We start from the raw sequence: 27396 nt of genomic DNA on the forward strand, positions 1-27396 counted from the left end.
TAGAAAAAGATACATGCTTTTGGCTTCTGCTGAAACTCTATCCTTAAGGAAATATTCCAATACATATTAAAAGACTTTTTTTTTTAACTTTTTTTTTTTTTTAAGAGACAAGGTCTCACTATGTTGCCTAGGTTGATCTCAAACTCCTGGGCTCAAGCAGTCCTCCCACTTCAGCCTCACAAAATGCTGGGATTATAGGCATGAGCCACCATGCCTGGCTGACAAACTATTTTATAGAAAATTCTGGAAGAATAAAAAATAAATACCCAACAATAGAGGGAAAGAGTTAACTAAAGAATTGGCTTGGCCAGGTGTGGTGGCTCACGTCTGTAATCCCTGCACTTTGGGAGGCTGAGGTGGGTGTATCATGAGGTCAGGAGTTCAAGACCAGCCTGGCCAATATGATGAAACCCTGTCCATCTCTACTAAAAATACAAAAAATTAGCCGGGTGTGGGGGCAGGCACCTGTAATTCCAGCCACTCAGGAGGCTGAGGCAGGAGAATTGCTTGAACCCAGGAGGCGGAGATTGCAGCGAGCCGAGATGGTGCCACTGCACTCCAGCCTGGGCGAGAGCGTGAGACTCCATCTCAAAAAAAAAAAAAAAAGAATTGGCTTAAATATTTTTTATCATTAAAAGATCTTTTTGAAGTCTTTGTAGTAATAGTTAAATCTTATAAATAACAAATGAAAAATCAAAACAAATTTTGCACTCGATAATAACAACTACATAAAAGTGCATTTGGATAAAAGTGTCATAAAAAGTATAGAGTAATTAACAACTCAGGCTCTCAAATAGGAATTTGAGATTTCAAATCCCACCACTTTTTAGCTATATGACTTTAGCCGAATTACCTAAATTTGCTTCCATTTCCTTACCTGTAAAATAGGATTTAGTAATAGTAGATGCCTCACAGGTTGCAATAAGGGCAAACGAATTAATACCTGCAAAGGTCTATGAATAGCCATATTAATATAGTGAGCCAATAAATATTAATAATCGTGAAACAGTAAAGTGCTAATAGGCATTGTGTTAAGGTGATAAGATTCTAGGCATTTTCATCCCTGTTTTCTAAATTTTCTATAATGTTATTATTCTTGTGTTATAATCAAAATAAATATTTTAACATCTTAAAATTATTTTTAAATGAAGCCTTGTTTCTAACAAAGTTAGAATCCCTCCTCTTGCCTATAATCCTAATTCCATTCCCTTCCACTCTTCTAGAATCTGGTTCCACCCATTCTCTTCCTTTGTGTTATCTCAAACTCCTCCACTGATTCACTAAATAATAAGATTTCTAAGTGGAATATTTACTCTTTCTTTTCACTGTCATACTTCTTAAGAGAAAAAAATTTCATGATAGCTTTCTCCGATTCTAATAACCCATTCGCTCTTCAGTATATTATAATCTGAATTCTTTTTCTATTATGTCGTTCTAACAATGTTGGTAATTTCTTAATGTCCAAAGTTAATTAATCTTATTTTTACTTTATTTTTAGAGACAGGATCTCATTTTGTCACCCAGACTGGAATGCAGTGGTGTGATCATAGCTCACTGGAACCTTGAACTCCCGGGCTCAAATGATCTTCGCACCTCTCCCAAGTAGCTAGGACTACAGGCACATACTACCACACCTGGCTAATTTTTCTTTTTTGTATAGGCAGAGTCTTGCTATGTTGCCCAGGCTGATGACAAACTCCTGGCCTCGAGAAATCCTGCTGCCTGCTGGGCGTGGTGGCTCATGCCTGTAATCCCAGCGCTTTGGGAGGCCAAGGTGGGCCGAACACTTGAGGTCAGGAGTAGGGGACCAGCCTGGCCAACATGGCGAAACCCCTTCTCTATTAAAAATACAAAAATTAAATTTAAAAAAAAAAAGAAGGAAAAAAAATTAGCCGGGTGTGGTGGCATGTTCCTAGAATTCCAGCTACTGGGAGGCTGAGGCACAAGAATCGCTTAAGCCTGGGAGGCCGAGTTTGCAGCAAGCTGAGATTGCAACCCTGCACTCCAGCCTGGGTGATGGAGTGAGACTCTGTCTCAAAAAACAAAACAAAACAAAAAAACCCTCCTGCCTCAGCCTCCCAAAGTGCTGGGATTACAGCTAGTGCCACTGCACAAGGCCTATCAGAGATGATTTAACACTGCTGGTCACTCTCTCCTTGACACTCTCTTTCTTGTCCTATCACATTTACAAAGGAAGGTATGAGAAGTGGGAGGAAGCAGAGGTTTTAGAATTGCCTGTGCTGGAAACTGGAAGCTGGTGTCTGCATGTGTGTGAGATCAGATCAGATCAGAAGCTGTAAACTGCAGAACCAATCCAGAAATGGGAACCGGTGTGGTCAAGTAAAGTGGCTGGGAAAACCCAAAGAGGAAACCAGAAAGCAGTGTGAGACAAAGAAGAAAAGAACATTCTGAGTCTGAAGGGGAAAAGTCTTCAAACCCAGACAAAATTCTGTGGAAGCCCTGTGACCTCTTCAGCTGAGTTTTATTTTCAAATTTCAGTGTGTGGAATCTCTTACTCACATTATAACTTAAGGACACTTTCTTATGTTTCTCAATACCAATGTCTCAGACTTACTTTTTTCTTCTCTGACTGGTCTTTCTCCCATTTAATCATCCGGGTTTCCTTCTATTTCTCAAACATGTATTTATTGAATGACCACCATAAGCCAGGTATTGTGGTATGACATGAAGGTAAACAATGAACAAGATATAGTCCTTGCCCTCAAGAACTCACCTTATTGACATCTTTTTCACTGACCACCTCATGTCAATGTTCCCCAAGATTCTTGCCTTGACTTTCTTCTCCCATTCACACCCATGGGGCATCAATTGTCTCATATTACCAAGTGTTTCCCTGGCTTCTTTACCTGTCATCTCATATTGAAGATAGCCAACACTGGACATTCATTTGCCACCAAACCCAAAGAGATCATTATCAACACAGAAACTCCTGAGTCATCCACCAACTTCCCTTACTCACCACGTAGATCCACAACTGAGTGGCAATTTTTTAAAATGTCATCTAAAAACCTCTCAAAAGTGCAGTCTCCTTTCTATTCTTTCTAACTCTACATTAATTCCAGTCCATCAGAACTTTGGAATGTTGTTCTAACTACCTACTTGTCATTCAGTATCTCCCCCTTCCAGTCCATCATAACTACTGATATCAGAATTATCTTTCTAAAAGGCAAATTTTATTTCCCTTATTAAGATCCACCATTGATGCTGTATCCATATGTTTTATCCCTATATTCTGGGCCTTTAGATGTCTTCTACATATTTCTTCTTCATCTTCATCTCTCAATACCCTGCTGGCTGAATACAACTGTTTATGCCTCTCGAACATAGGAAGCTTTGGTTGTGCTCTATACCTTTTTATGCCCAAAATGCTCTAACCTCATTCTTTCTTCAGACAAATACTGACACCTTTCGATGTTAGCTCAAATATTACTTTCCCTATTAAGCTTTTCCCATCTCTTCTAAACAGAATTGTGCAATCTTTACACTGAGCTCTGTATTCAGAGTGTACTTCTATGAAGGAAGAATCATGTGTGTTTTCATTCATTTAGATAACTGTATACTATTCCTTTAGTTATCTGTCTCCATTACTGGAGTGAGCCTAAACCTAGAGGTAGGGATCATGTACTTTTCAATTTAGTTTGTCCTGTACCTGGCACAATGGCTACCACAAGTCTTTGCTGAAAGAACAAATAACTCACAGACTAAACAATGAATGGAAAAAGAAACACTTTTCTTTTCCATTCATAGTATGAATATTAGGGCACAGCATGTATCTTCATGTATTTCAATATGTGAGAGGCTTGAGGAAAATGAAATGAAGGTTAAAGGAGAAAAGAGAAATCAGAACAAACCACCGGTGTGCAGAGAAAACAAAGCTGACATCTAGGAAGGGAGGCAGAGAATCAGAAATCTAAGTAACATCTGCAAAGATTCCAGTGGGACAAGAAATATAGGAATCTCATAAAATCTTTGTGATTTGTCTCTTCAAACCAAAACAAATTTTATCACTTTATCATCTCAATAAAGACATGGCTATACACAGTTTAGTTCCTACGGAAAGTGGAAAAAAACTTACACTTGGCCAGCAAGGGGTCCGATCAAAAAACTTCCCAGAGTATATGGGTCTGATGCGATCTGGAGGTTCCACTCCTGATTCAATGTTTCCAGCCTCCTTTCTCTGTTCATGTTGTTGGGCAAACTGGCATTGGGGAGGTTCTATCACCAAGCCCATTTGGGGCTCTGTATTCTTAGTCTCATCTGGCCCCTCGGCTTGGGTTAGTCCAATGTCCACCTCCACAGGAAGCTTAATCTCTGTGTTGGGTTTCATTAAAACACAGGTAGACTCTTTTTCCATTTCCTGTCTTGGTTCCATAACGAAAGCAGGCTTTCCCACTAATTCCTCTACCCCTTCAGGGCCACTAGCCAAAGGAGCTCTCCTGCTCCCTGCAGCCTGTGAACCTCCACACACCCTGCCCAAAGGAGGCTGTATTATCCGTTCATGGGTATATCCTGCAAGAAGACTCTCATTTTCTAACCCCATTCTTCCTGGCAACAGAGAAGGTTTTGTTCCCTGTGAGGCTGAGACACTGTCGACTCCTAAACTACCCCTCTGCATGACAGTCCTAGAAATATTCTGTCTTTCTAATCCCATTTCAAGTCCCTTGCTCAATGGAAATTTTGTTTCTGGTGATGCCATCCTTCCCTCACACTTATTACTAACCACAGGGCTCTCCCCGCATCGGGAATCTTCTTTTCCTAATCCTACTCTGATCCCCAACTCCATGGGAAATTTTGTTCCCATGATGACCCTCTTGTCTCCTAAATCATCCTTTCCTTCGTGGGGATGTCCAATCTCCATGTTCATGGACGATTTCTCCCCATTCTCATTTCTCCAAGAGCGCTCATCTCTAAGGGGAAAGCTGTACCTGGCTACAAGGACGCCTCCAATCCCTTGCGGAACCCCTCTCTCAGGAAAGAGCACAACCTCACTCGGACTCCCTGTCCATTGCTTCCTGCCTGCCTCTTAACACCTAGCCGAGTTCACAGAGGAAAAGATGGAGTCTGTTTATCCGGTTACCTGGGAAACAGGGGCGGGGCTTGGCGCTCAAGTCCTGCTTGGACAGATCCCTGCCCATCTCTCATTCTTCTCTCTCTCTCAATCTCTCTCTCTCTCCCCTCTTCTCTCTCCTCTGTCTCTCTCTCTCCCCTCTTCTCTCTCCTCTGTCTCTCTCTGCCCCCCTTCTCTCTCCTCTCTCTCCCTCTCCTCTCCTTTGCCCTCTCCCTCTCTCTCTCCCTCTCTCTCTGTGTGTCTCTCTCTCTTGCCTTTCCTCTCTCCTTTCTCCCTCTCTCCCCTCCCTCCCCCTCTTCCCCTCTATCCCTGCTTCCTCTCTCTTTTTCTTTGCTAGATTTGGAGGGCGAGAAAATTTGAGTGATGTGGCTTTCGGCGCATCAAATGTTCACCAACTTCTCTGGTTTCCCAAGCAACGCAGTCGTTTTAGAATGGTTTCAACAATTGGCTTCTTCCTGGCCATTGGCCTCTTAATGTTGGTGATGATGAACAAATAAAGTTTCTGGTGATGAAAACTTTTTTTAGGTCCTTCCTTGTCCAAGTACCTCCGCCCTGCATGTAGTTATTTTAGTGCTAAAAAACGACTTTAAATTCTAGAAATATTATGTTTGACAACTGTGGCATAAAGACATCTTAAAGTCCTTGAGAACACTTACACTTTAACAACTAGGCTTTAAATCACATTTAAAGTAATTTTTTTTTTTTTTGAGATGGAGTCTCCCTTTGTCGCCCAGGCTGGAGTGCAGTGGCACAATCTGGGCTCACTGCAAACTCCGCCTACTGGGTCCAAGCGATTTTCCTGCCTCAGCCTTCCCAGTAGCTGGGATTATAGGCATGCGCCACCATGCTAGGCTAATTTTTGTATCTTGAGTAGAAACGGGGTTTCACCTTGTTGGCCAGGCTGGTCTCAAACACCTGACCTCAAGTGATCCACCGCCTCGGCCTTCCAAAGTGTTGGATTGCAGGCGTGAGCCACTGCGCCTGGCCTAAACTAAATATTTTAAAGTTTGAGATATGCTACACAATAAGGCATATTGTATTTTAAAGATAATGTGGCAAACTAAAACTTCATTGTTTTTAAGTAGGAGATTTTTTTTTAAATTGAGGTTTCACCTTTCAGATTTTAATGAAAGTATATTTGGTAAATATTTGTCATGTTCTACACATATAGGATATGAAACACCTAGCTTGGAATTTGAACTGAATTAGGCTGGGCACAGTGGCTCACACCTTTAATCCCAGCACTTTGGGAGGCCGAGGCAGGCAGATCACTTGAGGTCAGGAGATTGAGACCAGCCTGGCCAACATCGCGAAACCCTGTCTCTACTAAAAATATAAAAATTAGCTGGGCATGGTGTCTGGCGCCTGTAATCCCAGCTACTCAGGAGGCTGAGGCAAGAGAATCATTTAAACCCGGAGGCAGAGGTTGCAGTGAGCCTTGATGGTGCCACGACACTCAAGCCTGAACAACAGAGTGAGATTCCATTTAAAAATAAAAAACAAAAAATGGCCGGGCGCAGTGGCTCATGCCTGTAATCCCGGCACTTTGGGAGGTAGAGGCGGGTGGATCACGAGGTCAGGAGTTCGAGACCATCCTGGCCAACATGGTGAAACCCCGTTTCTACTTAAAATACAAAAATTAGCTGGGCCTGATGGCAGGCGCCTGTAGTCCCAGCTACTTGGGAGGCTGAGGTAGAAGAATCGCTTGAACCTGGGAGGCGGAGGTTGCAGTAAGCCGAGATCACACCACTGCACTCCAGCCTGGTGACAGAGTGAGACTCCATCTCAAAAAAAAAAAAAAAAAGCAAAACAGAATTTGAAAAGAATTTACAGGATTCCAGAACTCTACAAAAATCCCTTAAAATCCAAAAATGTTTTTTTAAAAGTGTGTAGGAGTCTGGACATAGTCACTCACCTGTAATCCCAACACTTCGGGAAGCCAAGGCAGAAGAATTGCTTAACGCCAAGAATTCAATTAGCCCAGCGTGGTGGCTCACATCTGTAGTCTCAGCTATCTGAGAGGCTGAAGTGGGAGGATCACTTGAGCCAAGGAGGTCAATGCGGCAGTGAGCCATCATTGCACCACTGCATGCCAGCCTGGGCGACAGACTGAAAAAAAAAAAAAAAAAAAAAAGTCCAGGAGTTCAAGACATGCATGGGTAACACAGTGAGACCTGTCCCTACAAAAAATTTCAAAAATCAGCCAGGTGTAGTGGTACATGCCTGTAGTCCTAGCTACTCAGGAGGCTGAGGTGGGAGGATCACTTGAGCCCAGGAATTCAAGGCTGTAGTGAGATATGATCATGCCACTACATTCTAGCCTGGGTGATAGAGTGAGATCCTGTCTCAAAAAATAAAAATAAAAAATAAGGCCAGGCGCAGTGGCTCATACCTGTAATCCCAGCACTGTGGGAGGCCTAGGCGGGTGGATCATTTGAGGTCAGGAGTTTGAGACCAGCCTGACCAACATGGTGAAACCCTCTTTCTACTAAAAATACAAAAATGAGCTGGACATGGTGGCCGGCACTTGTAATTCCAGCTACTTGGGAGGCCGAGGCAGGAGAATCGCTTGAACCCAGGAGGTGGAGGTTGCAGTGAGCCAAGATTGCGCCATTGCACTCCAGCCTGGGTGACAAGAGCGAAACTCCATCTCAAAATAATAAATAAATAAATAAATAAAAAGTGAGAAGGGTATACTAGGGAGGCTGAGGCAGGAGGATCACTTGAGTTCGAGACCAGCCTGGCCAACATGACGAAACTCCATCTCTACTAAAAATACAAAAATTAACTGGGCATTGTGATGCTCACTTGTAATCTCAGCTACTCGGGAGGCTGAGGCAGGAGAATCACTTGAACCAGGGAGGCAGAGGTTGCAGTGAGCCGAGATCGCACCACTGCACTCCAGCCTGGATAACAGAATAAGACTGTCTCAATAAAAACACAAAAAACTATTTTCTACAACTTTCTAGAAGGTTAATATAAATATTCTTCTCCTTAGTTCTTTTTTTATGGTGCCAAATTTAAATAGTTTTACTTAAGACATTGCATTTTCCATTTGCAATACAGTGTTTATAAAGTGCAATGTTATTTCCTTCCACATGCACATGTTCCATACTCAAGTATTGAGAATGCCCAAGAATTTACTATAGCAGCTCAATTTTTAAACTGCTACAGACAGTCATATTGTGACCATGAAGAAGTATTCTGAAGACAAAGCTAACACACACAAAATAGGACAGCACTGAGATCATCAGGACCAAAGCTCTGATCAAACTGTACCTAAAACTCACATAACTCTAGACTTACCAGTCACATGGGCCAATGTCCCTGCTTGACTCACATTTTCTGTTATCTGTAACTGAAACATCTTTATGTCTACCACACTTAACAGTCAACATCCCTTAAGACTTTACCTCCAGAAAACTTTTCATGGCTGGTAAATACTCTTCTCTCTTTTCCTTTGAGCTCCCCCAGTACCAAGAGTCTGAGTCACTCAACTTATCACTTCTCTCTCTCAGACATACACACATACAACAAACGCTCGTGGCATATTTGTGGTATTTTACCTAACTTTCTGCCCTTCCCTTGGTTATAGCCCTGACCCTGGTACAAGATAACATTCAACATTTGTTACACTAAATTGTGACTGTCAGTGCTTCTGTCTCCTCCTCCCCTGAAGACTGTTAGCTCCTGCGGGCCTGACAGTCCCTTGACTCAACTCCTCTCTACTTCAATGTTTTATGCTTTGACCCAAAAAATGGGGCTTAGTAGGGAGAGAGGTGGAAGACTGAAGGGCATCCATCCGAACTTGTTTACTAACATTTATGTGTTCTTCCCTAGTTACCTGCCTCCATGCCTTTGCGGGAGAGGGAGCCACCTAGGTTCCCTTCACCTGGAATGTCTATTTTCACACATTCCAAACTCAAGGCCAACTCTGAAAGGAGAAAGGGCTGTGATTGACTGGGAAAGGACATGTGGCAACTTTCTGAGATTACGGTAATGTTCCGTATCTCAATAGGGATGTGGGTTACACAGGTATATACATTTGTCAAAACATGAAATTATACTCTTAAGACGCTTGCATTTACTTCATTTTATGGATATTTGAACTTTAAAAAGGTTCACATATTGAACTCTAGTAAATGGCATGCATGATGAAATGTTTAAAGGAATGTGTACACATGCTCATAATTTTGAAATGCATAAAGTGTTGATACATGGCTGGACATATGTGATAAAGCCAAGTGTAGTAAAATGCTAATTGTAGAATCTGGGTGGTAGATATATGGGTGTTCACAGTACAATTACTTTGATTTTCTGAATGTTTGAAAATGTTCATCATAAAATGTTAGGAAAAAAATAAGAGATATGGGTCAACATCTCTGGTATCTTCACAGTCACAGACTTGATTTAGACCTCATTACATCTTAACTGGAATCTTGCAATCACCTTTACACTGGCCTTCATGTTAGCCCACTGCAGTCTCTCCTCACCCCAAGGATCGCCAGAGAGAACCTTCAGAAGCAAAAATTGGACCTCCGTGATCCAGTCTCTGCCAACCTCTTCAGCTTTATCCCTGACGCTTGCCACCTTACTGCAGCCTGTACTACAGCTCAACCCAGGGCGTGTAGTTCCACTCACACACTGGGCTATTTTATGACTTTCTGGTTTGCTTTTGTTTTGTTTTTGAGACGGAGTCTCACTCTGTCACCCAGGCTGCAGTGCAGTGGCACAATCTTGGCTCACTGCAACCTCTGTCTCCAGGGCTCAAGCGATTCTCCTGCCTCAGCCTCCCTTGTAGCTGAGACTACAGGCATCCGCCACCATGCCCAGCTAATTTTTGTACTTTCAGTAGAGACAGGGTTTCACCATGTTGGTCAGGCTGGTCTCAAACTCCTGACCTCAGGTGATCCACCTGCCTTGGCCTCCCAAAGTGCTAGGATTACATGCATGAGTCAACATGCCCAGCCTACTTTATGACTTTCTGCTTTTGCCCCTGTTGTCCCCCTTGCTTGGAATGCTTTATTCCAACTGATCCTCTGCCCTCCTTGCCTGGTAAATGCTCTTCAAGACTCAACCCAGGGATTACTTCTTCCCATAGCATGTCTTGCCACTCAAACTGGGTTGGGTCTCCTTCTTTTTTTTTTTTTTTTTTTTTTTGTTTTTTTTTGGGGATGGAGTCTCACTCTGTCGCCCAGGCTAGAGTGCAGTGGCGCGATCTTGGCTCACTGCAAGCTCCGCCTCCCAGGTTCATGCCATTCTCCTGCCTCAGCCTCTAGAGTAGCTGGGACTACAGGCGCCCGCCACCACACCCGGCTAATTTTTTGTATTTTTAGTAGAGATGGGGTTTCACCGTGTTAGCCAGGATGGTCTCTATCTCCTGACCTCGTGATCTGCCCGCCTCGGCCTCCCAGAGTGCTGGGATTACAGGCGTGAACCACCGCACCCGCCCATGGGTCTCCCTCTTTCATGCTCCCATAGCACCTCAAACTTACTTGTAACACAGTATTTATCCTACTATGATCTATGTGGGTTTCCATGTCTGTGTACTAAACTAGATGCTCCTTGAAGAGCAAGCCTTCTAATAGAATGCACAGGGTCTGATCTAAAAAAGGCTTTGATAAACCACTGTAAAACTGAACAATTGATATTGAACTGGCATGGATGACACTCTGGCACCCTCCAACAACTTTGTGTTATAGATTTGATTGTATTTCCTCTACAGGAGTTTAAGGCCCACTGCCCCTATTGACTCAGCCATCTTCCGACGTCTCTCAAACACCATCTTCCTCATGAAGACAACTCAATTTCCTGCCCCAGTTTGGAATGATCTCTCCAATTCCTTTAAAGGCTTACTTTCTATGTACTTCTTTTTTTATGAGATTACAGGCCTTTTTAGGCAAATTTTGACTGGGAAAAATTAAAATACATTGACTGATCAAAAAAGAAAAAAAACTGCCACAGAATTTGCTACATATTTGGGTCCTTCAGTGTTTTAAGTGTGTGGAACAATGCTACATCTGTACTTGGGCTGGCTTATTCAGTGTTGGGCCCTGAGAAAGCACCACTAGAGGGAGGAGATCCACCAACAGTGAATCCCCTAGGCATTCCTCCTGCACTCTGCTAGAGCTTTGTAATGATGGGATTGCAGACTCTCTCCAGCTCTTTCTGCTGATGTTCAAATTCTTCCTTCTCAACAGCCTGATTCTTATCTATCCAGTTAATAATTTCATTACGGCTGACAAGAATCTTCTGTTTGTCTTCATTGTGAATCTTGCCTTGAAGTTTCTCATCTTCAACAGTTGCTTCCATGTTGAATTCATAGGATTCAAGGGAATTCTTGGATGACACCTGTCTCTGCTTCTCTTCAGCTTTGTACTGCTCAGCCTCCTGGACCACACATTTAATGTCTTTCTTGCTAAAATGGCCCTTGTCATTAGTGACAGTAATCTTGTTCTTTTTCCTGTACTCTTGTGCACAGCAGAGACACTGAAGATGCCATTGGCATCAATATCAAATGTGACTTCAATGTGAGGAACGCCTTGGAGTGCCAAAGGTATGCCTGTGAGTTGAAACTTGCCAAGCAGGTTGCTATCCTTGGTCATGACATGCTCACCTTCATAAACCTGAATAAGCACATCAGGCTGCTTGTCAGGGTAGGTAGTGAAGGTCTGTCTGCTTGGAAGGAATGGTAGTATTATGCTTAATGTAGTCATGACTACACCATCGGTTTCAATACCATGGGAAGGAAGAATGACATACAAGAGCAACAAATCTTGAGCATTTTCAGATTTGTTGCCAGACAGAATGGCTGCTTGGACAGCTGCACCATAAGCAACAGCTTCATTAGGGCTGATGCTCTTATTCAGTTCTTTTCCATGGAAAAAGCCTTGGAGAAGCTTCTGAATCCTGGGGATAAAAGTAGAACCACCATCCAGGAAAATATCATGAATCTGTGACTTGTCTAGTTTGGTGTCTTGAAGGGCTTTCTCTACGGGGTCCAGGTGTCACAGAACAGGTCAGCATTCAGTTCTTCAAATAGGGCATGTGTAAGAGGTATAGACATTGATTCATTCATAGAGAAAATGGATCTCAATACTAGCCTGGCTGCTCAAGAAAGAGTATACTTAGCATGTTCACAAGCAGTATGGGGATGTCAGACAGCTCTCTTATTCTCACTGATGTCCCTTGTATGCTTGTACTTGAACTCGGCAATAAAATGGTGGACCACTTGGTTGTCAGTCTTTTCCACCTAAGTGGGTGTCTCCTGCTGTAGATTTCACCTCAAAGATTCCATCCTCAACAGTGAGGACTGACACATTAAAAGTGCCACTTCCAGGTCAAGCGCAATGGCTCACGCCTGTAATCCTAGCACTTTGGGAGGCTGAGGCAGGCGGATCACCTGAGGTCAAGAGTTCAAGATCAGCCTGGCCAACATGGCAAAAGCCCGTCTCTACTAAAAATACGAAAATTAGCTGGGCATGGTGGTGCATGCCTGTAATCCCAGCTACTCGGGAGGCTGAGGCACAAGAATCGCTTGAACCCGGGAGGCAGAGGTTGCAGTGAGCCAAGATTGCGCCACTGCACTCCAGCATGGGCAACAAGAGTGAGACTCCATCAAAAAAAAAAAAAAAAAGGCCAGGAACGGTGGCTCACACCTGTAATCCCAGCACTTTGGGAGGCTGAGGGGGGCAGATCACCTGAAGTCAGGTGTTCAAGACCAGCCTGGCCAACATGGTGAAACCACGTCTCTACTAAAAATACAAAAAAAATTACCCAGGCATGGTGGTGGGCACCTGTAATCCCAACTACTCAGGAGGCTGAGGCAGGAGAATCACTTGAACCTGGGAGGCAGAGATTGCAGTGAGCCGAGATCGCACCACTCCAGCCTGGGTGACAGAGCGAGAATCCATCTCAAAAAAAATAAATAAATAAAAATTTAAAAGTACCACTTCTAAGGTCAAAGATCAGCACATTTCATTGAGCTCCAACCTTTCGCCTAAGGCATAAGCAATAGAAGCAGCAGTTAGCTCATTGATAATTCTCAGTACGTTGAGATAAGCAATAGTTCCAGCATCTTTGGTAGCTTTGATGCTGAGAATCATTAAACCAAGCTGATATTGTGACCACAGCATTGGTAACACTCTTTCCAAGGTAGGCTTCTGCCATTTCCTTCATCTTTGTCAGAATAACAGAGCAGCTGTCCCCAACCTTTTTGGCACCAGGGACCAGTTTCATGGAAGACAATTTTTCCACAGACCAAGTTGCAGGGGGTAGGATGGGGGGAAGATAGTTTTAGGACAATTCAAGCACATTACATTTATTGTGCACTTTATGTTATTATTACATTGTAATATATAATGAAATAATTATATAACTCACCATAATGTACAATCAGTAGGAGCCCTGAACTTGTTTTCCTGCCACTAGACGGTCCCATCTGGAGGTGATGGAAGAGAGTGACAGATCATCAGGCATTAGATTGTCATAAGAAGTGCTAGATCCCTTGTGTGTGCAATTCACAATAGAGTTCACACTCCTATGAGAATCTAATGCTGCCACTGATCTGACAGGAGGGGGAGCTCATGTGGTAATGCGAATGATGGGGAGCAGCTGTAAATACAGATGAAGCTTCACTGACTTGCTGCCACTCACCTCCTGCTGGGCAGCCAGTTCCTAACAGGCCACAGTCCAGTACCAGTCCATGGCCCTAGAGGACACCTTTCTGGACAGAAGTTTTTTTTATCTCTCCCTTGTATTCTACTTGGACCTTGGGCCTGCCAACATTATTCACTACTACGAAGGGCCAATGCTTCATATCAGACTGGACAACAGCATAATCAAGTCTGTGTCCAATCAGCAATCAGATTTGGCATCAAAAACTGTGTTCATGGGGTTCATTGCAACTTGATTCTTTGTGGCATCACTGAGCAATTGTTCGGTATCAGTAAAGGTGACATAGCTTGGAGTGATTCAATTTCCCTGATCATTGGCAATTACCTCTATTTTTACATGCTGGAAAACACCCACACAAGAGTAGATGGTGCCAAGATGAATACCAACTGCAGCTCCCTTAAACAGGGTTGTTTGCATGTAGGCCGGATTGGATTGTAGAGAAAGACATAGGAACCCCAAAAGTGGCCACAGCATTCAATAAATCCCCATAAATTCTTCAAATGACTTTGCAGTATGTAAATCCAGGTAAGGGCTCATTCAATTCATTCATTCATTCTACAAACAGGTATTGAGTCCCTCCCTATTTTGTGTCGGTGTTGGGAATACAGTTAGCCCTCTGTATTCCATAGAAAATATTTGAGTTAAAAAATGAAAAAAACACAAAATAATACAAATTTTAAAAATACAACGATTTACATATCATTTACATTGTATTACTTATTGTAAGTAATCTGAAGATGATTTAAAGCATACAGAATAGCCTACATGCAAATACTACACCATTTTACATGAGACTAGAGCATCTGCAAATTTTGGTACCCACATGGTGGGGGAAGAAGGGAGTGTCCAAGAACCAATCACCAGCAGAGGGACTGACTGTATAACCCAACCCCTATCTCATGGAGCTTATATTCTAGTAGGGATAGATAACCATTAAGTGGAATGATGCGTAATATCATATCAAATGGTGCTAAGTGTTATGAAGACAATGCATAATATCATATCAAACAGTGCTGTTATGAAGACAACAGACTACTTCGATATGTAACAAAGCACTTTAGAATTAGTGGGCTTAGAAGTCCCTTAGGTAGATGACATTTGAGCTGAAGCCTGAATGATGCCCTCCAAAGACACAAGCTTTTGAAACATGACTAGCTTAAGTTTTCACAGCCTTTTATTCACTGACTTGCTACTACGCCAATGTTAGAGTTACCGTTGGTTTGTCTCCAGGAAAAATTTTGAATTGTCTCCAGACAGTTCCAATTAAAAGTAAATGTAACCATTCATTATCATCTATGCAAAGATTCATTCTTTAGCTACACAAGGGAGGACAGATTTCCTGGAAGAGAATGAAAAGGTTATGGGATCCTGTGAATGGTAGAGAGAGACCCGCCACTGGGAATTTGTTATTGAGTATTTAGAGATTTGAGGGCAGTATAAGCATCAAAGACAGTGTTTAAGTCTTCATGATTATTTATCCATTTTGTACCTTCCTTAACAAGTTCTATCAACTGGTAGGACTCCACATTTGACACTAAAATATATACAATTATCAGTCCTCCTCAGTTATCTGGGGCTATGAAAAAGAAAACATAGGCATATTGCAAGTGGCAATAAAACAACAGAGCTTTACTGTGGCATTTCAATTTCTCTAAAACTACTACCGGATCTTTAGAAATGCCAGCCACCAGGGCAGCACTCTTCCAGGCAAACATTATGACTAAACTGTAAAATACTGTGAAAAGTATTCATGAAGGAGGTGAAGACAAAATCACTAAACAGGAACGAGTGAAGAAGCAACACACTGGAACGATGAAATAGGGAGTTTTTTGCAATTTATAAATTTCAGCATCAAATGTTTTCGTTGTGAGGTCTTCTTAATGTTTGTGATTCTAAATGTAATTAAGTTCACCAATACTTTGGGGGTCCCTATTATAGCAGTCAAGGGTCTTCTGTGAAGAACTGAAATGATGAATAACTGATGGTCGCAGCCCTTAAAAACGTTATAATTCAATGAAAGGCTAAGGAGAAAAGTCCAGGTGCTCATTAGCTATTAAAATAAGGCAGATTTTAAGACAGCCATTATACAGAGTAAGGCAAAGTATTGTGAAATTACAGAAAAAATAATAACTGAATCCAGTAGAAGTATCTGCAGATGCGGTCCAAAGGAACTGGTGTCCTGGCTAAGATGGAGCCAGCAGTTATGGGCAATGATAGTGTTCCAGGTGGAGAAAATAAAGTGATCAGATATCAAGATGGCAACACACAGGCAATATTCAGGGAACACAGACTAGATACGTCTGATCAGGGAACAAATAAAGAGTATGGGGAGAGGAATTCTATAGAAATAGAATGAAAGAAACTTGGGTTGGGACTAGAGTTAAAGAACTTTAGACTGTCAAGTAATGACATAGCATTGAACATTTTTTAGTAGAGTGGCTAAAGTATAAAGAATGGACAGAAAGAGCAGCAGTATGCATTAATTTCAGTTTATATAAACACTACCATGGACCAGGAGTTGGGATTAGACTTCAAATTTGGGGATTAGATAATTTGTTGATAGAATGGACAATGGTTTGTGAGGAGAAGAAAGAGGTGAAGCTGATTCTGCAGTTCCAAGTCTGGGTGACTGGGAGGATGTTAATGCCAGTCTCTAAGCAGAAGCAGGTTTGGAGTGGAATAGGTTTGGTTTTGGGCATACTGTTGACATGACAAAACTGATGTCACATATCCTATTTCCTGACTCCTCCTGGGATTGTCCCAGAGCTATTACCATGATTAATAGTCCATATTGAACAACTCCTTGAGAATAAAATACCACAGGTATCATTTACGTATGACACATTACGTTCTTCTGGCAACTAGGTAGTTGATCTGAAAGACGGGCTGTTCAAAGTTCAAATCATCTTAATTGCACAATGCCGCCGACTGTACGCCCATAAGATACCTTAACCCGGTACACTTCAAAGACAATATTCTCGCCCTTACAACAGAGCTATACATTGTAAACTGCAAACTGAAAAGTAGCCTTTATTCTGAAGGAAAATCAATTTAATATTCTTCCACCAAATTATCAATTTTTTTGGCGGAGGCTGGGGAGGGGGTGGTGGCTGAAGCCTCGCCAGAGACTGACTGTGGTGTGGGATTCAACTAAAGCAGCACATCTTCAGTAGGTCCCCCCTGGAGGGTAACGAACGTCTTGGGTTGTCTTTCACCAGAATTGTGTTCAACAACTCACGTTCTGGAGCCAACCCGCCGCAGATCAGAATCCAGCTTCTGCACCACACAGCCGTGATCTCGGACAAGTTACTCAATCACTTGTGTCTCAAATTCTTTACCTATAAAACATCTACAACTACAACTGAAGACTTGGCTGCCAGGCACTGGGCTAGACATAGATTTACAGCGGTGAGGACCACCAAGGGGAGCTAAAATTCGAATGTAGGGAACAGACGATTAACAAGTTAGTTTCAGAATGAAAGACGAGTGTAAGAATTCGATGGGATAATTCCTGTAAAGCGTTTAGTACAGTAAAGAGCGAAGGGAAATTCTGAATAAAAGGTAGACACTATTTTAGGATTTGGCCTTCCCCGCCCCCTACCAAAACCACGTAAACTCTTAACAGAAGCGACTTATTATTGTCAGGCGCCTAAAGGCGGCTTTTGGGATAGGGAGAGTCCTTTCTTCCTCCTTGGGGTAAATGCGATTTAGCAGCCTTTACCGACCTACCCAACCCCAGGGCCATTTTGTGGGAGGAGGTTCTCTCGTGCTAGACAAGTTCCCTCTAATAAAGCCCCTTAGCCGAGATGCCAGGATTGGGGTGAGGGAACCTCGCCGCTCCCACAAGGGCTGGGCACAAAAAACAAAAAAACACAAGTTATTTTGATCTTCCCCCAAAGAATAGTAAAGGAATTTCCCCCGACCCCGGCCGCCGGGAGCCCAGAGACCCCCAGCCGAAATAACAATGGCGCTGGAGAGGGCATGGCCGCGCGTACCTGGGGTGGGGGAAGGGGAGAAAGGCGGCCAGTTCGGATCTGAGCCACTCGCAGGGTCACGTGATATCCTGCCTCGCCCCGCCCCGCGAACAAACTTAGGCGGGGAGGGATTCGGGAAGGGGCGGGGAAGCGGAAGGAGCGGGCGGACTGGCGATGATGGGAAGTGACGAAGTGGCGCAGTTCGCTGCGTGCAGCGACGTGGCGGCGGGGCCGGCACCGGGCAGCGGAAGTGGCTCCGGCGGTGGGACTTGAGTGTTTGTGTTTTGGTTCGTGAAGGAGCCGGCGGCTGGCCTTAGGGGAGGAGGCAGAGGGAGGAGGAGGAGGAAGAATTAGTCGGAACTCCAGCGCCGGCGGCGGCGGCGGAGGAGGAGAAAGGAAAGAGGAAGGCGGAGCGGCGAGAGGCGGAGACGGAGCCCGACAGGGGCGGCACCACGGCACGAGCCCCGCACAGTCCAGTGTGAGGGGAGCGGCGCGAAGAGCAGGCGACGCCGCCGCCGCCACCACCACCGCCATAGATACACTCTCATCCTACGGGCCACGCCTGGGCCTTGCTGCCAGGAAGCTTCGGCCCCGCAGCTCCGCTTGCTGCGGTCTCAGGTAACCGAACCGAACCGCCCCTCCCCCTGCGCAGCGGGGGCCTGGACCCCAGGTTATCCGCGGTCCCCAGCCTGTCCGCGGCCCTGCCGGTACTGAGACCCCCCACCCCTTCTCCCTCACGCGCAGCAGTGCCCTGGACCAGAGAACTATCGAACCCGGCGTCTTGTTCTGCCAGCCCTGGTGACTCATCCTCAAGGGGCTCTGGAGACCGGGATTTGGGGCCTGACTGAGGGAGCGACGGGTGTCACCCTTTCCCTTCTCAAGATGGCGCCGTGGAAAGTGTACTGGAGGCCGCGGTTCCGCCTGGTCCCTGTCCTGGCAGTCCTGGGGGTCTCGGTCAAAGCAAATCAGGTTCGGGGGAGGAGGTTGGAAAGGCCAAGGGACCTGGCGAGTGCTGCTTATCCAGGCGATCTGTAGTTGGCTATTAGCTACTCAGGTGCGAGACAAGCAGGAACCTGGGCCTACTGCAGGTGTCAATGTGGGGAGCTCCGCCTACCTTCAACTTCCAAAGATGAGTAGTGTCGGTGGGTGGGAGGCTCGTCAAAATAGGCTGTCTAGAGACTTGTTTTCTGTTTGGAAGGTAGTGAACTACAGCGTTAAATAAATTCAAGATAACAGGACCGCTGAACTCCTTCACTGGGTAGAGACCATGGAACTTGCTCTGGCGTTATCTTCCCTGGAAGCTGCTTACCTCTGAGACTTTCAAACTTGTTAAGTTCTGAACGTCGTAGTTCACATACTTGGTTTTTGTCTTGCTTAAATGGAATCAAAGCGTTCAATCAGTTGCCTTTCACATAATAAGAAAAAAACACTTGTACACCTCTGGGAATACTCAAGACTGCTCATAAACTTTATTCCTAAAGTAAAATGGAAGTGATAACTCAGCATTTGTATAAACAAAGTACATGGAACAGTGCCTGGCACAAAATAAGTGCCCAGGTCAATTTTTTGATCAAAGAACCCTTAGAAGGATTTTAACTATAGAATGAATAACAGTTATTTTCAAAAGATTACAAATGTATATTATGCAAAATTCTTGTTTTGCAAAACAAGTTTCAATAAGCAGTGAATACAAATGAATGCACGTAATTTTTAACCTTAGTGTTATGCTAAGTGTATATTTACCATTAACTTTAGTTATTTCCTGTTTGAGATCCTTAGGGGGAGTAGCCACAATTAAGTAGCTTTAAACCTTAAAAGTCAAAGTGAAATCAGAATCTTGATTTTTTTTTTTTAATGGGAGTCTGATATTTTCCCTGAAATTTTGGAAGTGCTGTAGAAATTTGGAGCATATTGTCCTTGATAAGTAATTTCTTGCTTTCTCAAATAAAAAGACAAATGGAAAATGTTTTAATTGATTGTGTGTAATATCTGAAGATGTATTGGTGCGTTTTCAGTATATATGATCTATTGATATTTTATCATTTTCTTATCAAAGGAGCACATTATTGGCAATTTCAATCCCTACTATGTATATTAGAGATTGTTTACATGTATTGTTTTATTTGTCACATCAGCTATGCAAGTTAGATATTATGGGAATAGAAACTTGGAAATTAAAGAGTTTGCCCAGACGGAAATTGGTATAGCCAGGATTACACCCCCAAATCTGGTATGTTTGTGGGGGAGGGGGCATTTTTATTTATACCTTGTTATTTGGAAGCAACTCAGATATTACGTCAATTAATCTGCAGATATTTCAGTATGTAATGGTAAAAGATAAGGACTCTAAAAAGCTGGTGTTTAGTTAAGGCAAGGAGGTAGTTTCATTGCCTTAAGAACTAAGATCTCGTGGACATGTTAGGGAATTCATTATGAAGAGCGTATTATAAGCTCATTTTATGGGAAAGGCATATTTCTTTCTTTTGTTTTTAATATAGAGACAGGGTCTCACTGTGTTGCCCAGGCTGGTCTCAAAGTCCTCCTGCCTCACCCCCAAAGTGTTGGGATTTACCGGTATAAGCCACTCTGTCCAGTGTGAAAGACGTATTTCTTATATGAGGTAGCTAAATGAAATATAGCAGGGTTTTTAGAGAGGGAATCATCAGGTTTAATATATTAGCATGTATTCGGATTTTGATTAAAGATAGAAGGAAACTGTTAAGATTGGTTTGTGAGTGGATTGAAAAAGGTTCTTCAAATATTCACTAATTCCTTAGAGATTAAAAATTAGCATAGAAGTCGCCATTCAGGCTAGATTTCTTTAATGTGTTGTTTAAATAAAAAATAATGGCCTGCAGGCTGGGCGTGGTGGCTCACACCTGTAATCCCAGCACTTTGCGAGGCTGAGGCAGGAGGATTGCTTGAGCCCGAGAGTTCAAGATATCCTGGGCAACATAGCAGTTAAGTGTCTCTACCAAAAAATTGGCCTGGCATGGTTCTGAGCGCTTGTTGTCCCAGCTACTCAGGAGGTTGAGGCAGGAGGATTGCTTGAGCCCAGGAGGTCTAGGTTGCAGTGAGCTGTAACCACGCCACTGCACTCCAGCCTGGGTGAGAGAGCAAAACCCTTTCTCAAAAAAATTTTTTTTAAAAATGGCATGTATATTGTTCGTCTAAAGACTACAAAAAAGTTACAATTAGTGTAAGTAAATAAGTCAGTAATAATCACCACATGGAGAACAACTGTTAGCATTTCTGTGTGTGGTATGCTTGAGCAGATGAGGAAACAGTTTTAAGTCTGCCGTTAGGCACACAAACCTGGGAGACTGAAAATATTTGTTGTCCAAAATTACCATTAATTAAATGAAAAATGCATCGTTTAACAGAAAACTTCAAATAATACTAAATTTTAGGATCTGTTCTAAAAGTTTCCCATTTATTAATAACATAATTTTTCTCAAAACAATGTTAATCCAAGTAGCCTGGCTACAGAACTTGAACTCGAGTCATCTCTCAGGTTGCCTGGGTTTGAAACTCGGCTGTGTCACTTCTGTGACAATAACTGTGTGACCTCAATTAAGCTTCTTAACATCTCTGTGCTTGTTTCCTCATTTATAAGGATTGTAATAGTATCTCATTTTATAGGATTGTTGAGAAGTTAAGTACTTAAAGCACTGCCTGGCACAAAGTTGAAGCTTTGAGGTTAGCCTTTAAAAAAAAAAAGTAATTTTGGACTCACATCCTATACCTTTGAATTTCCTTTAAAAGATAGTGACATAATCTAAAGGGCATTGAAGGTCTAGTAGAGTTTAAGATAATCATGCTATAGGCAAAATTTAAAGTGATTAATAGTAAATTTGCTTTACTGATTTGTATATTTAATTCATAATTGTTTCTTTACAGGTTTCTTTACCTCCAGAAAGAAGAATATTGGCCCCTTGAATTCTGGAAGTTCATTGAAGAGTCTGAAATTAGGGACTTATTTCAAATTTGGACATGGCTAGTCGAGGCGCAACAAGACCCAACGGGCCAAATACTGGAAATAAAATATGCCAGTTCAAACTAGTACTTCTGGGAGAGTCCGCTGTTGGCAAATCAAGCCTAGTGCTTCGTTTTGTGAAAGGCCAATTTCATGAATTTCAAGAGAGTACCATTGGGGGTGAGATTTTCTTTTTTCCCTGCTTCATTTAATCGAATTATACATTGACAGAAAATATTTTGATGTTCCAATTGTGTGATTATGAATAGCTAAATAAGTCATAGAGTGAAGAAAAGAGCTGTTCAGCTTACCTTAGCTTTAAAACTTGCCTTTATCTTTGTTAAAATGATGTGTTTTTATATTTGATTGTTTGGTTAAACCCTTGTGGTTATATTGTAGCTAAAATACAGATAAAAAACATGAGTAGAATCAGTGTCTCAAGTAATAACATTTGACCTGATACCTATTTCTAGCTAACAACTAGAAGCTTCTTCAAATTAATACAGTACATGTTTGTGCTCAATTATATTGGTTTAAAATGAATAGTAAAAAAGGTAACCTTAAATTCTGATCTATATAACTGAAGTATTTGTAAATAATTATACTTATTTATAAAATTAAATGTAATTAAATACTGCTAGATGTACTTTTTTTTGGTATTTAAGAGATGGGATCTTGCTGTCGCCTAGGCTGGAGTGCAGTGTCCGGATCATAGCTCACTGCAGACTGCAGCCTGAAACTCTAGGCTCAAATGATCTTCTTGCCTTAGCCTCCCACCAGGTAGTTGGACCTAAGGGTGCATGCCACCATGCCAGGCAAGTTTTTTTTTTTTTTTTTTTTTTTAAGAGTCAGAGTCTCGCTGTGTTTCCAGGTTGGTCTTGAACTCCTGGCCTCAAGTGAGCCTCCAGCCTCAGCCTCCCAGGTAGCTGTGATTACGGGTGCTCCCTGCTGAGATGCACATGTAAGAATGCTCCTAAGCTGAGGGAAGAGACAAAGTGATTAATGGAAAGGGACATAACAGGAAAATGGAACCTGAAGAAAAAGATGAAAGAAGAAGGGAAAGAGTAGGCACTGACAAGGGTGGTTATGGTGGGACAGAGATGAGGGGAAGGTAAGATGCAGGGTGAAAAGGAGACAACAAACAGTACAGTATCGTCAAGAGAGGACGTGAAATGGGAAAATTGAATTTTAGCTGGGCATGGTGGTGCATTCCTGTAGTCCCAGGTATTTGGAGGCTGAGGCAGGATTATTTTAGCTTGGGAGTTCAAGTCTAGCCTGGGCAACATAATGAGAACCCATCTCTTAAAAAAATTGACTTTAATCAAAGAAACCTATAATTATATAGCAGTGGGACAAGATAGCCTCTTTTGGGCCTCTGTTTCATCTGTGAAATGATGCTTTTCAATTAGATGATGTGTGGCAAGAGCCACACGGTTTGAGTTTCACAATATTTTGCAAGTGATATATAATTAAGCAATGCTGTTTTCTAAGGTATTCGTGTATATATTTTAACCCCATCCTGTAAAATTAAAGTCAAACTTTGGAAATAAGACAGGTAGATACCAACTGGCATGTGGCAACTTCTTGGAATCTGTCTTTCAGAAGCAAAACTTTATACTGTGCATTTAGTGAATGCTCTTCTGCAAACATACTTGAGAATGTTATTCATAATCTTAGACCCATTCTAGTAAGATAAGTTAACAGAAGTCTACTACCTTCTGGCCTTTGTATATCTTGTTAAAATGTTATATTAGAATGTTTTATGTTTTTTTCTAATGGCTGAGCATCAGAAAGCATCATGGAGCTTTTATTTTGAGTCAGAAGTCTTGGCATTTTAAAAAATGTTAATACACAATATATTAGACATCTTTGTGATTTTTTTTTTCCCTGAAAGTACATCCACATGTGATTTTGTTGTTGTTGTTGTTATTGTTAATACATTATATCCAGTTTAATAATGAAATACTACTTCTCAAGAAGGTTTTGCTTCCTCCAGAAGTGATTTGGTCAAAGCTAACTGTCCCATCTAGTAGGAAAAGTTTAAAGACTGCTAGATCATGTCCACCCACTTATTTGACTGTTAATGGAAGCATTTCCCAAAGTATATATGCATTCTGGGTTAAATAACCTGGGCCACTTAGGTTTGGGACTTACTATATGCTACTCTTCTCCCCTCTCTTTATTATTTTATTAAAACAATAAAAACTCTGAAGTACAGTAGTATAGGACTTAATTCCTGGGGAGCTTTGCAAGAGCTTAAGATTAGAATTTTTATCTTGTTTTGCATAATGCACTTCTAAGTTTATTTTTTCCTAATGATAGCTCAAGAAGGATGTTTAAAAGAAAAATGTAACCCCATATCCTGTGTATCATAAATATATCTCTGATATGTGTGTATCTCTATATAATCTCCATGTAACACCAGTTAGATTGTCTAGATTTCATTAATGAATTTTTCATAAAGATTTTCATTTCTATGTGTAGAGCTTCCTGTTTAAAAACAAAAAGGAATTTGCATCCAAATTTCTATTAATCCTTTTTTTTTTTTTTTTTTTTTTTTTTTTTGGAGACAAGGTCTCTGTCGCCCAGGCTGGAGTGCAGTGGTGTAGCCCTGGCTCACTGCAACCTCCGCTTCCCAGGATCAAGCAATTCTCATGCCTCAGCCCCCCAAGTAGCTGGGACTACAGGCACAAGCCACCACTCCTGGCTAATTTTTGTATTTTTAGTAGAGATGGGGTTTCACCATGTCGGTTGGGTTGGTCTTGAACTCCTGGCCTCAAGTGATCTGCCTACCTCGGGCTCTCCAAGTGCTGGGATTACAGGCATGAGCCACTGCCCCTGGCCCAACTTTCTGTTAATCTTTATTGGATATACTTTTTCACTGTGCTGACCCCATGTGAATACTATTCAGGAGGTATGACAGTACCATTATGATTATAGCTGTGGACACTATTCTTTTATGCTCTGTACTCATAGCTCTTCACCTTTAGGAACTAGAGTAGATGTAAAGCATTTAAGAATTTTAAGGTTTGAGCTATTTCATGATCAACCTGAAAAGGCCATAACTTGTAGGTAATACGTATTTTTGTTTTGACTGTCATGTGGTAGAAGTTACCTGAAAAATGAAGCCAACCAACTCTTTTGCATTTCAACTGTTAGTTTATTTTTTTTGAGACGGAATTTCACTACGTGGCCCAGGTTGGAGTGCAGTGGTGTGATCTAGGTTGACTGCAACCTCTACTTCCCAGGTTCAGGCAATTCTCCTGCCTCAGCCTCCTGAGTAGCTGGGATTACAGGCCCACACCACCAATCCCAGTGAACTTTTGTATTTTTAGTAGAGACGGGGTTTTGCCATCTTGGCCAGGCTGGTCTCAGACTCCTGACCTCAAGTGATCCACCTGCCTCGGCCTCCCAAATTGCTGGAATTATAGGCGTGAACCTCCACGCCTGGCCTCAACTGTTTAATTTTTCACTTTACTGTTTATATCTCCTAACATGAGTTATTGTTCTGAAGCACTCAAAATTTTAATCTCTATTTGATTGTGTTCGAAGGTGGATATCATATGTTACACTCTTGATTTGTGGATTCTGGATTCATTAAGAATATCAAGATTTCTTCTGTAATTTGTGTGGTTCTTCCTAAATACAATAACTTGATTTACGAATTCCTGTTGCGCTGTGCACGGTGGCTTGCATCTGTAATCCCAGCACTTTGGGAAGCTGAGGTGGGCAGATCGCTTGAGTCCAGGAGTTTGAGACCAGCCTGGCCAACATAGCAAAACCCCGTCTTTACAAAAAATACGAAAATTAACCGGATGGTGGCACACACCTGTAGTCCCAGCTACTGAGAAGGCTGAAATGGGAGAATTGCTTGAACTCAAGAGGCGGAGGTTACAGTGAGCCGGGACTGCACCACCACACTCCAGCCTGGGTGACAGTGAGAACCCTGTCTCAAAAACAAAACAAAACAAAACAAAGAATCCCTGTTGCCTCACCATACTTCATGCATCCTACCCCTATAGCACTTCTGATGAAATTGCGTGCCGTAGATTTAGCAATTTAGAGAATTCTAGCTTGTTTGTATGGGTTTAAAGTTTGCATGACATTTATGTTTCTATTGTTGGTCTAAAGTTAGCCCAGAGATTAGCAGGGAGCAGTAGGCTCAGAGAGTTGTCTTCCTTCTTTACTTGGTACTGCATCTCTAGGCTTGGTAGCTCTTCAGTAAATACTCTCAAAAAATACTTATTTTTAAGAAGACATTTATGTGATATTTATAAACAAATTAATCCTCAGTGGTTAGAATATGCAGTGAAATAGCAAGCAGACAATCCTTTTTTTCTCTTCTGAGAAAAGTGCTTCATACCACAGTTACAATTTTGTATGCACTAATCAAAAAATGTGTTATAAACTCTAAAGTTTAGATGATGGAACTGTACATGAAAATAACATTCCTCTTGCTGGTTCTGTGATTTTTGTACATTAGCTTAGAACAGTGGTCCTCAAAGAGCATTCCCACTTCCAGAAGCAGCTGCATTAACTAGGAACTTGTTAAAATGCAGAATCCCGTGTTGAATCAAAACATTTGGGTGGGACCAACAATCTAGGTTTTAATAAGTTTTCCAGATGATTCTTATGGCATGCTAAGTTTGAGTAGTTGATTTTACATTGGTACTAACATTGATTCACCCATACATGGAATAATTGGGGGGTTTTTTTGAGGTGTGGTGTTTGTTGGATTTTTAAAAACATTGTTGACTGGGCGTGGTAGCTCACACCTGTAATCCCAACACTTTGGGAGGCTGAGGCGGGCGGATCACGAGGTCAGGAGTTCGAGACCAGCTTGCCAATGTGATGAAACCCTGTCTCTGCTAAAAATACAAAAATTAGCCAGGCATGGTGGCGTGCGCCTGTAGTCCCAGCTACTTGGGAGGCTGAGGCAGGAGATTCGCTTGAACCCAGGAGGCGGAGGAGGTTGTTGCAATGAGCCGAGATCATGCCATTGCACTTCAGCCTGGGTGTCTCAGCGAGACTCCGTCTTAAAAAAAAAAAAAATTGTTCATGCAACTAACCTACTTTGAGAATTACATGTATTATGTACTGCTCACATTACATGTTATCTGTATCTCTTTATAGGAGAATGCCTTCCTGTTAGCCACCTGCCAGACATCTTTAGGAAAGTATGATCCCTCTGTCCAATCAAGAGTATTCTGCTTTTTCTCTACTTAGGGAGTACCCATAGTTTTCAGTCATCTGTACCACTGCTGCTCTCCTTTCTTGTCACAAATGATCAAGGCCTGATAATACACAAAATTAATTAAGAAATTTAGTGTAGGCCGGGCGCGGTGGCTCATGCCTGTAATCCCAGCACTTTGGGAGGGTGCCAGCACACTGGCAGATCACGAGGTCAGGAGTTCGAGACCAGCCTGGCCAACATGGTAAAAATACCAGAATTAGCTAGGCGTGGTGGTGGGTGCCTATAACCCCAGCTACTCCGGAGGCTGAGGCAGGAGAAACATTTGAACCCAGGAAGCGGAGGTTGCAGTGAGCCGAGATCGCGCCATTGCACTCCAGCCTGGGCGACAGGGCGAGACTCCGTCTCAAAAAAAAGGAAATTTAGTGCAATTATTAACTCTAAGTGAAGTGCTGTTTCTACTTACATATTTAACATCCATCTAAATTGG

General features: G+C 42.3%; 2 protein-coding genes and 1 pseudogene across 6 annotated transcripts in view; 1 reads left to right on the forward strand and 2 right to left on the reverse strand.

Moving 5' to 3' along the window:
* Window positions 1-17824, reverse strand: part of EFHB (EF-hand domain family member B) — a 67435-nt gene extending 49611 nt beyond the window's left edge. For 2 of the 5 annotated variants that reach the window (XM_016940559.3, XM_516318.6), the window contains exon 1: window positions 4097-5084. In XM_016940559.3, the coding sequence (XP_016796048.2) occupies window positions 4097-4885 (789 nt within the window). In that variant the 5' untranslated portion in view covers window positions 4886-5084. Of the gene's footprint in view, window positions 1-4096; window positions 5492-7004; window positions 7199-17760 lie in introns of those variants that run through there. The other 3 variants (XM_054680429.2, XM_054680430.2, XM_063805524.1) reach the window with 3 other exon arrangements.
* On the reverse strand, window positions 11031-14229 carry LOC100613655 (heat shock cognate 71 kDa protein-like; annotated as a pseudogene).
* Window positions 17825-17857: 33 nt separating the features above from the next.
* The window catches only part of RAB5A (RAB5A, member RAS oncogene family), a 38310-nt gene continuing 28771 nt past the window's right edge, over window positions 17858-27396 (forward strand). Inside the window, exons 1-2 of the mRNA XM_016940563.4 lie at window positions 17858-18357; window positions 21640-21895. Of these exons, the coding sequence (XP_016796052.1) occupies window positions 21733-21895 (163 nt within the window). The 5' untranslated portion in view covers window positions 17858-18357; window positions 21640-21732. The remainder of the gene's footprint in view (window positions 18358-21639; window positions 21896-27396) is intronic.

Source organism: Pan troglodytes, chromosome 2 (genome assembly GCF_028858775.2).
Source record: "Pan troglodytes isolate AG18354 chromosome 2, NHGRI_mPanTro3-v2.0_pri, whole genome shotgun sequence".
Classification (NCBI taxonomy): Eukaryota; Metazoa; Chordata; class Mammalia; order Primates; family Hominidae; genus Pan; species Pan troglodytes.